We start from the raw sequence: 12,421 nt of genomic DNA, 5'->3' as shown, positions 1-12,421 counted from the left end.
AAGAAGCAGTTAGCTTGACAAGGAGAGAAGAAAAGTGTAATTCCAGGTAGAGGTGATGGTATATGATATCCTGGAGGTGGAAGAAAGCACAGTGTAGTCAAGAATTTAGAGTTTAGCAGGGCTGGAGTGAAGAGAGCAGGGGAAGAGTGGCATGAGAGGAGCCTAGAGAGGTAGAGTGAGACCAGATTATGTAGGACTCTGTAGACATGATAAAAACCTTAGACTTTATTTTGAGCCATAAAATTTCTTAAGTAAGGAAACCACCTACCAGGCTTGTGTTTTTAAAAGATCTTTCTGGCTGTAGTGTGGGAAGGTTGAGGTTCATCAGTATAGTTTATAGATGATGGCTACTCAGACTAGAGTAAAGGCACTAGGGAGAGTTGAGAGATATTCCAGAGATAGGTAATCCAACTGGATTTAGTATCATTTTGGTTATGTGCAAAGGCAAAAGAACAATTTACTATTTCGTTTAGACTTAAAAGTGAAACCAGAGCCCTTGTGAAATGGGTCAGTTCACATGGAGCTACAATGATGCCTTTTTACCCAGAGAAAACAGGCCTAGGCTGCCTCTTTCCCTTGGATTTAACCTTGGTTCAGTCTCAGTGAGTGGAACCATCCTGTAGAGAATGTATCTTTTATCCCATCCTAATGTATCAGTCCCAGGGGGAAATCAAGAGAGTAAAGGAATCCCAAGAGACAAATCAAGGAAGTCTTGATTCCCAGGAAACCAAATTCAAGAAAGCCATGATATGTTGATCCTTTTAATATTTTTTTCTCACAATGAAAATTTTTTACTCTGTCCCTGGGTGGGTCAAGCCTAGTTGTCTTTGTAACAAGCAGTTTTCGTCTTTACCCCTTGGTAATAGGTGATTAGATTGGGCAGGGGTGGGGGGTACATTCCTTCACTGGGTTGAACCAAGTTAAGAGATCATCACGCTGATTTGTGATTGGTGACTATATTGCCCTTGTAAAGATAAGCAGAGGAAAGCAATTTCAAAGAAAATGGAATAGACGTACAGAGAGAGGCAGAAATGAGAGAAATCATGTGGTCTTTGAGCGTTTAAGAGTGTTGCTTTAAAGCCTGCCTCTTCCAGCCCTAATCATGAGCCACCTTGAGGATATCCTTGACATTTTACAGTTTATATCCTTACGATAAGTCTTTATTAATTTTTTCTTTTTTATTTAACTTGATGGAGTTTCTATTCCTTATAACCAAAAAGGGTCTGTAATATAACCATTAGTGCATTAAAAAAGCTAACTAGATTTTTTTATTTTCTTGCTTGCAAACTCCAAGCTAACAGTGGCTATGTTGAAGATTATATTGCGAAAGCTTGTGAGGCCAAGTCCAACAGCTATTCATGTCCTACAAAAATATACCTGAGGCAACTATTTATCTATCTATCTATCTATCTATCTATCTATCTATCTATCTATCTATCTATTTATTTATTTATTTATGGCTGCGTTGGGTCTTCGTTGCTGTGTGCAGGCTTTCTCTAGTTGCGGTGAGCGTGGGCTACTCTTCATTGCGGTGCGCGGGCTTCTCACTGCGGTGGCTTCTCTTGTTGCAGAGCACAGGCTCTAGCCGCGCGAGCTTTAGTAGTTGCGGCACGCGGGCTTCAGTAGTTGTGGCTTGTGGGCTCTGGAGCGCAGGCTCAGTAGTTGTGGTGCTTCTTTGCTCCACAGCATGTGGGATCTTCCTGGACCAGGGCTCGAACACGTGTCCCCCACATTGGCAGGTGGATTCTTAACGACTGTGCCACCAGGGAAGCCCTGAGGCAACTCTTTTAACGTAAGCACTTATCAACATTTCTCCTTTTTGCCTCCTGAGGCAGCTCCCAGATATAGAAAGCAACCTTAAATTTCCTGTAGATGGCATTATCCATCTTTCATTCCTCAAATCATGCATCAAAATTTATCTCACCCAGACTTGAAATGTAAATGTAAAAACTGAAGTTGTATATACTTAGAAAAGAAAACATAGATAAATATTTATATATTTTTATTGTGGGTAAGGACTTTGTAAGACAAAGGCAGAAAGCACAAAGCAAAATATCTATAGGCTTGATTTAACAGGAAGAAAATATGCCTTTCTACATAAAAAAAAAATTACAAGTGAAATAGTTATGTCATCTATGTGACAAGATTTGTAGCCATAATAGTAATAATAATAGTAGTAGTAGTAAATGATTGCAAATCAATTAGAAAATGATGCAAATCCCAGTGGATAAATGGGCAGTAGATACCAATGTACAAATCCCAAAAGATGAAATATAAATGACTGGTGAAAAAGTTCAGCCTCACTTGTAATGATAGTAAATGTATTATAATTTAAAAAACAAAAGCAAATACCATTTTGCCAGTGAATTTTTTTTTTCAACTAAACATTTTTCTTTTTAACATCTTTATTGGAGTATAATTGCTTTACAATGGTGTGTTAGTTTCTGCTTTATAACAAAGTGAATCAGTTATACATATTAATATGTTCCCATATCTCTTCCCTCTTGCATCTCCCTCCCTCCCACCCTCCCTATCCCACCCCTCTAGGTGGTCACAAAGCACAGAGCTGACCTCCCTGTGCTATGTGGTTGCTTCCCACTAGCTATCTATTTCACGTTTGGTAGTGTATATATGTCCATGCCACTCTCTCACTTTGTCACAGCTTACCCTTCCCCCTCCCCATATCCTCAAGTCCGTTCTCTAGTAGGTCTGTGTCTTTATTCCTGTCTTGCCACTAGGTTCTTCATGACCTTTTTTTTTTTTTTTCCTTAGATTCCATATATATGTGTTAGCATACTGTATTTGTGTTTCTCTTTCTGACTTACTTCACTCTGTATGACAGACTCTAACTCCATCCACCTCACTACAAATAACTCCATTTCGTTTCTTTTTATGGCTGAGTAATATTCTATTGTATATATGTGCCACATCTTCTTTATCCCTTCATCCGATGATGGACACTTAGTTTGCTTCCATGTCCTGGCTATTGTAAATAGAGCTGCAATAAACATTTTGGTACATGACTCTTTTTGAATTATGTCAACTAAACATCTTTATTGAAATCCTTGTAAGAAAAAGAACTCATCAAAGACTGAAACTCTAGCACAGGAGTCAGCAGACTTTTTCTGTAAAGTGCCACATAGTAAATATTTTAGACTTTGCAAGCAATGCTGTCTCTTTCACAAGCCAATGAAAATTTTAAGACAAGATACCAACTGTTGGCAAGGTTAAAGTAAAATGGGCATTTTTCATCTGGTGGAAGTGTAATTTGTTACAACCTTTCTGAAAGGCGATTTAGCAATAAATTATCAAAAGCTTTAGACTTTATTTGGATAATCATCTATCTGAATTTTCTTGTTTTCTAACAATAAATTTCACTTTTTAATGAGAAAAAAAATCATAATCACTAGATTAAATGGAGAGTAAGAGGCAAGGAGATTTGGGGAGTTATGGAGGTCTGATTGAGGGCATAAGGATAAAGAAGATGTTGCTTCGGAAAAACCGTTTTAGTAGAGATTGTGCATCCTATCAACTGATTGGTTGTTGGGCCAGTGAGGAAGGAGGAATAGTTAGCTTTTATAGCAAAGAGCAGTGAAATGTCTATGATGTCACTCTCACTGGTGATTAAGAGGTAGAGGACGAAGACTTCATATTTTCCTGTGTATTCTACATTTAAACCCTCACCACTGTATTTCTGCCTTGATCTCAGTTCTACACACTTAGCTCTCCAAGGATATTAGACACAAGCAGCCAGAATTAGTACCATTGTCTTTTTAATGTGTTTTTAGCTGGATATATGGAAGTTTTTAAAATATAAGTAGTTTATATCCTGTCTTTGTAACACCAGAGCCCTTTTTTAGATAATTACAGTTATGTTGCTATGCTGTAGTGGGTGGAAAATCCTGGACCATGCATCATCTGGGATTACTTACTGGTAATATGGTAACTTTCTGGTAAACAATGCACTAGGGAAAAATTTTGACCTGCTTATGTTTTCATGCACTAACAACCAAGAGAAAAGATTAGATTACCCCTCCCCCTGCCACCCCTTTTCTCTGTTAATCTGCTGTATGTCTTGAATTGGCAGACCAACTTCATTGGCATGGGAAGTAAAGAAGATGTCCCCAGGACGTCATGTGATTCCAAGTCCGTCAACAGATAGAATAAGTGTAACGTCAAGTGCTCGAAGAAGCTTAAATTTTGGGTGAGATGAACTCAAAAAAGCCTACTGAGGCTTGCATTATAGTAAATAATTTTTTTGTGGATAATATAGTATTATAAAACTATATATTTCACTATAAATATATCCATGTATATGTTTTTGTTTATGTTTGAAATTGTTTGAATAAAAAGTTAAAAATATCCAGGAGAGTAAAGTTTAAGTTTCAGGAAATGTTATGTTTTCAAACATAATTAGGATCCAAAAGTTAAAACGCATAAACATATTTCATGCTAAATGATTTGTAACATCAACTGGCAATTTCTTTCACAACAAATGATCTAAATATATCATAAACTGTTATCCATATTATCATATGGATTATATCTTTATACATTATAATCTCATCAACACAGTTTTATAATTATTGTTTTATGCCGTTGACTTTTATATCACAATGAGAAGAAAAGGGTTACAAGAAAAAATAAGTTTGTATTGTCTTTCGAATTTACCTATGTAGTTACTTTTAGTGGTCCTCTTTATTTCTTCATGTGGATTCAAGTTACTGTCTAGTGTCCTATCATTTCAACCAGAAGAACTCTCTTTAATATATCTTATTGGGCAGGTCTGCTAGTGACATTTTTTCTAAGTTTTTGTTTATCTGAGAATATCTTATTCTTCAGGTTTTGAAGGATAGTTTTGCTGTGCATAGAATTCTTGGTTGAGAGTCTTTTTCTTTTAGCACTTTGACTATGTCCTCTCACTGCCTTCTGGCTTCCATGGCTTCCGGTGAGATATAAACTGTTGTTCTTATTGGGAATCCTTTCATGAGATGCCTCAGTTTTCTCTTGCTGCTCTCAGAATTCTCTCTTTGTCTTTGGTTTTCAGTAGTTGACTATGATGTATTTAGGTGTGGATCTCTGAGTTTATCCTACTTCAGGTTGTTGAGCTTTTGGATTTGTAGATGAATGTTTTTCATCAAATTTGGGAAGTTTTTGTCCATTATTTCTGCAGATATTCCTTCTGTCCCTTTCTCTCCTCTGGGAATCCCACTATACCTGTGCTGGTACTCATGATGGTGTTCCACAGGTCTTGGAGACTCTGTTCAAATGTCTGCATTCTTTTCTCTTTGTGTTTCTTGGGTTAGATAATCTCACTTTACCTCTCTTCAAATTTGCTGTTTTTTTATTTTGCAAGCCCAGTTATGCTGTTGAGCCCCTCTGGTGAATTTTTCATTTCCATTATTGTACTTTTCAACTCCAGAACATCTATGTAGTTCTTTTTTATATTTAATCTTTCTTTATTGATATTCTGTATTTGATGAAACGTTGTTATCATACTTTATTTTTAGATGTGGTTGCCTTTTGTTCTTAGATATTATTTGAACATATTTATAATAGCTCATGTAAAGTCTTTGCCTAATAAGTCCAAAGTTCAGGCTTCCTTGAGGACCTATTTCAGTTACTGCTCTTTTAGTGTGTCTGTGAGTAGGCCGTACCTTCCTGTTTCTTTGCATATCTTATTTTTTTTTGTTAAAAACTGGATATTTTAAATAATATAATGTGACAGCTCTGGGGATCGGATTGCTACCCTTTCCAGGATTTGTTGTTGTGGCTGTTTAGTGGTGGTGGTTTTATTACTATTTGTTTGTTTAGTGACTTCCTTGAACTAGTTTTCTGAAGTCTATGTTCTTTGTCATGTGTAGTCACTAAAGTCTCTGCTCAGTTATCTTAGTTGTCAACTAACGATTTGACAGAGGTTTCCTTCAATGCCTTGAACCAGTAAATCGCCTTGAACCAGTAAATCTCCTAGCTCTTGTCTGGTCTTACATGTGATCACTATGTCTTCGGTGCTCTGGAGTTTACAGTTCTGCCTTTACTCTCAGTTCCTGCTTCCTCAGAGCCTCAAGGTCAGTCAGAGGTGAGAGATCAGGGCCTTCTCTGATCTTTCCTGGGATTGCACACAACCCTGCACATGTGTGGGGCCTTCTTCATTTCCAGGAATATATGGGAGCTTTCCAAAGCCCCCTAGGGACTTCTCATTCTCCAACTTTTCCTTTTAAGTCAGCCCCTGTTTGCCCAAAATGCTGTTGACAGCTCTGTCAGCTATGATATTGTTCATCACAGTCGTCACTGTTGTTTTCCTTAAATTTCCCTGGCAAAATTTGTTTTTAAAGACAAAAATTTGTTTGGACTTTAGTTCTTTAGAGTGAGTCTTAAAATTTGATGTGTAGTGTGAGGATTGGTGAGTAGTTTACTTGGTCAGTTATCTTTCTTCTGGTAAAACTTACCCTTTCTTCATGGCTTCTTACTGCTCCCCTCACTGCCCACCCCACCCTACCGTGTCACAGTCATTTTTATCTCTTGTTACTGCTGAACCTTCCATATACTTATATTATTAGATTTTCAATGTGTTAAAAATATTTTTTAACATCTTTATTGGAGTATAATTGCTTTACAATGGTGGGTTAGCTTCTGCTGTATAACAAGGTGAATCAGCTATATGTATACATATATCCCCATATCCCCTACCTCTTACGTCTCCCTCCCATCCTCCCTATCCCACCCCTCTAGGTGGTCACAAAGCACCGAGCTGATCTCTCTGTGCTATGCAGCTTCTTCCCACTAGCTATCTATTTTACATTTAGTAGTGTATATATGTCAATGCTACTCTCTCACTTCATCCCAGCTTACCCTTCCCCCTCCCCGTGTCCTCAAGTCCATTCTCTACATCTGCGTTTTTATTCCTGTCCTGCCCCTAGGTTCATCAGACCTTTTTTTTTTTTTTTAGATTCCATATATATGCATTAGCATACGGTATTTGTTTTTCTCTTTCTTATTTCACTCTGTATGACAGAATCTAGGTCCATCCACCACTACAAATAACTCAGTTTCTTTTTGTTTTTATGGCTGAGTAATATTCCAGTGTATATATGTGCCACATCTTCTTTTTCCATTTCATATGTCAATGGACACTTAGGTTGCTTCCATCTCCTGGCTATTGTAAATAGAGCTGCAGTGAACACTGTGGTACATGACTCTTTTTGAATTATGGTTTTCTCAGCATATATGCCCAGTAGTGGGATTGCTGGGTCGTATGGTAGTTCTCTTTTTAGTTTTTAAAGGAACCTCCATACTGTTCTCCATAGTGGCTGTATCAATTTACATTCCCACCAACAGTGCAGCAGGGTTCCCTTTTCTCCACACCCTCTCCAGCATTTATTGTTTGTAGATTTCTTGATGATGGCCATTCTGACTGGTGTGAGGTGATATCTCATTGTAGTTTTGATTTGCATTTCTCTAATGATTAGTGATGTTGAGCATCCTTTCATCTGTTTGTTGACAATCTGTATATCTTCTTTGGAGAAATGTATATTTAGGTCTTCTGACCACTTTTGGATTGGGTTGTTTGTTTTTCTGATATTAAGCTGCATGAGCTGCTTGTATATTTTGGAGATTAATCCTTTGTCAGTTGCTTCATTTGCAAATATTTTCTCCCATTCTGAGGGTTGTCTTTTCATCTTGTTTATGGTTTCCTTTGCTGTGCAAAATCTTTTAAGTTTCATTAGGTCCCATTTGTTTATTTTTGTTTTTATTACCATTTCTCTAGGAGTTGGGGGCAAAAAGGATCTTGCTGTGGTTTATGTCATAGAGTGTTCTGCCTATGTTTTCCTCTGAGAGTTTTATAGAGTCTGGCCTTATATTTATATTTAGGTCTTTAATCCATTTTGAGTTTATTTTTGTGAATGGTGTTAGGGAGTGTTCTAATTTCATTCTTTTACATGTAGCTGTCCAGTTTTCCCAGCACCACTTATTGAAGAGGCTGTCTTTTCTCCACTGTATATTCTTGCCTCCTTCCTCAAAGATAAGGTGACCATATGTGCGTGGGTTTATCTCTGGGCTCCCTATCCTTTACCATTGATCTGTATTTCTGTTTTTGTGCCAGTACCATACTGTATTGATTACTGTAGCTTTGTAGTATAGTTTGAAGTCAGGGAGCCTAATTCCTCCAGCTCCGTTTTTCTTTCTAAAGATTGCTTTGACTATTCGGAGTCTTTTGCATTTCCATACGAATTGTAAAATTTTTTGTACTAATTCTGTGAAGAATGCCATTGGTAGTTTGATAGGGATTGCATTGAATCTGTAGATTGCTTAGGGTAGTATAGTCATTTTCACAATGTTGACTTTTCCAGTCCAAGAACATGCTATATCTCTCTATCTGTTTGTATCGTCTTTAATTTCTTTCATCAGTGTCTTATAGTTTTCCACATACTGGTGTTTTGTCTCCTTAGGTAGGTTTATTACTAGGTATTTTATTCTTTTTGTTGCAGTGGTAAATGAGAGTGTTTCCTTAATTTCTCTTTCAGATTTTTCATCATTAGTGTATAGGAATGCAAGAGATTTCTGTGCATTAATTTTGTGTCCTGCTACTTTACCAAATTCATTGATTGGCTTTAGTAGTTTTCTGGTGCATCTTTAGAATTCTCTATGTATAGTATGATGTCATTTGCAAACAGTGACAATTTACTTTTTCTTTCGGACTTGGATTCCTTCTATTTGTTTCTTGTCTCTGATTGCTGTGGCTAAAACTTCCAAAACTGTGTTGAACAATCTTGGTGAGAGTGGGCAACCTTGTCTTGTTCCTGGTCTTAGAGGTAATGGTTTCAGTTTTTCACCATAGAGAACCATGTTGCTGTGGGTTTGTCATATATGACCTTTATTATGTTGAGGTAGGTTCCCTCTATGCCTACTTTCTGGAGCGTATTTTTCGTAAGTGGGTGTTCAATTTGTGAAAAGCTTTTTCCACATCTGTTGAGATGGTCATATGGTTTTTATCCTTCAATTTATTATTATGTTGTATCACATTGATTGATTTGCATATATTGAAGAATCCTTGCATTCCTGGGGTAAACCCCACTTGATCATGGTATATGATCCTTTTAATGTGCTGTTGGATTCTGTTTGCTAGTATTTTGTTGAGGATTTTTGCATCTATGTTCATCAGTGATACTGGCCTGTCGTTTTCTTTTTTTGTGACATCTTTGTCTGGTTTTGGTATCAGAGTGATGGTGGCCTTGTAGAATGAGTTTGGGAGTGTTCCTCTTTCTGCTATATTTTGGAAGTGTTTGAGAAGGATAGGTGTTATTAGGTCTTCTCTAAATGAATTCTCTAGAATTCGCCTGTGAAGCCATCTGGTCCTGGGCTTTTGCTTGTTGGAAGATTTTTAATCAGAGTTTCAATTTCATTGTTTGTGATTGGTCTGTTTATATTTTCTATTTCTTCCTGGTTCAGTCTCGGAAGGTTGTGCTTTTCTAAGAATTTGTCCTTTTCTTTCAGGTTGTCTGTTTTAGTGGCATATGGTTGTTTGTAGTAATCTCTCATGATCCTTTGTTTTTCTGCAGTGTCAGTTGTTACTTCTGCTTTTTCATTTCTAATTCTGCTGAGTTGTTTGTAGTAATCTCTCATGATCCTTTGTTCTTCTGCAGTGTCAGTTGTTACTTCTGCTTTTTCATTTCTAATTCTGCTGATTTGAGTCTTCTCCCTTTTTTTCTTGATGAGTCTGGCTAATGGTTTATCAATTTTGTTTATCTTCTCAAAGAACCAGCTTTTAGTTTTATTGTTCTTTCTATTGTTTCCTTTATTTCTTCTTCATTTATCTCTGATCTGATCCTTATGATTTCTTTCCTTCTGCTAACTTTGGGGTTTTTTTATTTTTCTTTCTGTAATTGCTTTAGGTGTAAGGTTAGGTAGTTTATTTGAGATGTTTCTTGTTTCTTGAGGTAGGATTGTATTGGTATAAACTTCCCTCTTAGAACTGCTTTTGCAGCATCCCCTAGGTTTTGGGTCATTGTGTTTTCATTGTCGTTTGTTTCTATGTATTTTTTGATTTCCTCTTTGATTTCTTCAGTGATCTCTTGGTTATTTAGTAGTGTACTGTTTAGCTTCCATGTGTTTGTATTTTTTACAGTTTTTTTTTCCTGTAATTGATTTCTAGTCTCATAGCATTGTGGTCTATGAGACCATAGTGGGGTGTTATAGTCCCCTACTATTACTGTGTTATTGTCGATTTCCCCTTTTATGGCTGTTCGCATTTGCCTGATGTATTGAGGTGCTCCTATGTTGGGTGCATAAATATTTACAATTGTCATATCTTCTTCTTGGATCGATCCCTTGATCATAATGTAGTGTCCTTCTTTGTCTCTTTTAATCGTCTTTATTTTAAAGTCTATTTTGTCTGATATGAGAATTGCTACTGCAGCTTTCTTTTCATTTCCATTTGCATGGAATATCTTTGTCTATCCCCTCACTTTTGGTCTGTATGTTTCCCTAGGTCTGAAGTGGGTCTCTTATAGACAGCATATATATGGGTGTTGTTTTTGTATCCATTCAGCCAGTCTATATCATTTGGTTGGAGCATTTAATCCATTTACATTTAAGGTAATTATCGATATGTGTGTTCCTATTACCATTTTCTTAATTGTTTTGGGTTTGTTATTGTAGGTCTTTTCCTTCTCTTGTGTTTCCTGCCTAGAGAAGTTCCTTTAGCATTTGTTGTAAAGCTGTTTTGGTGGTGCTGAAGTCTCTTAACTTTTGCTTGTCTGTAAAGCTTTTAATTTCTGTGTCTAATCTGAATGAGATCCTTGCTGGGGAGAGTAATCTTGGTTGTGGGTTTTTCCCTGTCATCACTTTAAATATGTCCTGCCACTCTTCTGGCTTGCAGAGTTTCTGCTGAAAGATCAGCTGTTAACCTCATGGGGATTCCCTTGTACGTTATTTGTTGCTTTTCCCTTGCTGCTTTTAATATTTTTTCTTTGTATTTAATTTTTGATAGCTTGATTAATATGTGTCTTGGCATGTTTCTCCTTGGATTTATCCTGTATGGGACTCTCTGTGCTTCCTTTACTTTATTGACTATTTCCTTTCCCATATTAGGGAAGTTTTCAACCATAATCTCTTCAACTATTTTCTGTCCCTTTCTTTTTCTCTTCTTCTTCTGGGACCCCTATAATTTGAATGTTGGTGCGTTCATTGTTGTCCCAGAGGTTTCTGAGACTGTCCTCAATTCTTTTCATTCTTTTTTCTTTATTCTGATCTGCGGTAGTTATTTCCACTCTTTTATTTTCTAAGTCACTTATCCATTCTTCTGCCTCAGTTATTCTGCTATTGATCCCTTCTAGAGAATTTTTAATTTCATTTATTGTATTGTTCATCTTTGTTTGTTTGCTCTTTAGTTCTTCTAGGTCCTTGTTAAGTGTTTCTTGTATTTTCTCTATTCTGTTTCCAAGATTTTGGATCATCTTTACTATCATTACTCTGAATTCTTTTTCAAGTAGACTGCCTAATTCCTCTTCATTTGTTTGGTCTGGTGGGTTTTTACTTTGCTCCTTCATCTGGTGCGTATTTCTCTGTCTTCTCATTTTGCTTAACTTACTGTGTTTGGGGTCTCCTTTTTGCAGGCTGCACCTTCGTAGTTCCCGTTGTTTTCGGTTTCTGCCCTCAGTGGGTGAGGTTGGTTTAGTGACCTGTGTAGGCTTCCTGGTAGAAGGGACTGGTGCCTGTGTTCTGGTGGGTGGGGCTGGATCTTGTCTTTCTGGTGGGTAGAGACGCATGTGGTTGTGTGCTTTGGGTGTCTGTGAACTTAGTATGATTTTAGGCAGCCTCTCTGCTAATGGATGGGTTTGTGTTCCTGTCTTTCTAGCTGTTTGGCATGGAGTGTCCAGCACTGGAATTTGCTGGTCGTTGGGTGCATCTGGGTCTTAGCATTGAGATGGAGATGTCTGTGAGAGCTCTCGCCAATTGATATTATGTGGGGCCGGCAGGTCTCTGATGGTGCAGTGTCCTGTATTCAGCTCTCCCACCTCAGAGTCTCAGGTCGGAGCACCAAGACCTTGTCAGCCACACAGCTGGATCCACATCACAAGAGCAAGGAATAGAAAGGGCTCCCTCAGAACTAAAAGCCTCAATGTGGACCTTCTGGCTGGGTCTCTGCAACACATAATCCCGTATGTCATAAGCGGATGGCAGGTCCAAAGCATTGCTCTCCTGTGACTGGCTTCCTGGAGTGGCTTGCTGAGTTGCCTCATCTGCCCCGCAACAGCAGCCGCCTCAAACCCTCAGTGTGTTAAAATTTTTAATGTTTGTTTACTCTTTGTACTTATATTATGACCTTCTTTAAGGCAAGATGCTTGTCATATCTTCTCTATCACAAGCATCTAGCATTGTATCAATACTTGGCCCTTACTAAGAGCTCAAAAAGTGTTAT

The 12,421-nt window shown here is 37.6% G+C and overlaps 1 protein-coding gene across 3 annotated transcripts in view; it reads left to right on the top strand.

Moving 5' to 3' along the window:
- Nucleotides 1-12,421, top strand: part of SCAPER (S-phase cyclin A associated protein in the ER) — a 475,492-nt gene that overhangs the window by 117,416 nt on the left and 345,655 nt on the right. For all 3 annotated transcript variants that reach the window (XM_036843858.1, XM_036843856.1, XM_036843857.1), the window contains exon 7: nucleotides 4,088-4,204. In XM_036843858.1, coding sequence (XP_036699753.1) covers nucleotides 4,088-4,204 — 117 coding nt within the window. The remainder of the gene's footprint in view (nucleotides 1-4,087; nucleotides 4,205-12,421) is intronic.

Source organism: Balaenoptera musculus, chromosome 2, assembly GCF_009873245.2.
Source record: "Balaenoptera musculus isolate JJ_BM4_2016_0621 chromosome 2, mBalMus1.pri.v3, whole genome shotgun sequence".
In the NCBI taxonomy this organism is placed as follows: domain Eukaryota; kingdom Metazoa; phylum Chordata; class Mammalia; order Artiodactyla; family Balaenopteridae; genus Balaenoptera; species Balaenoptera musculus.
This window is presented reverse-complemented; position numbering and strand designations above follow the sequence as displayed.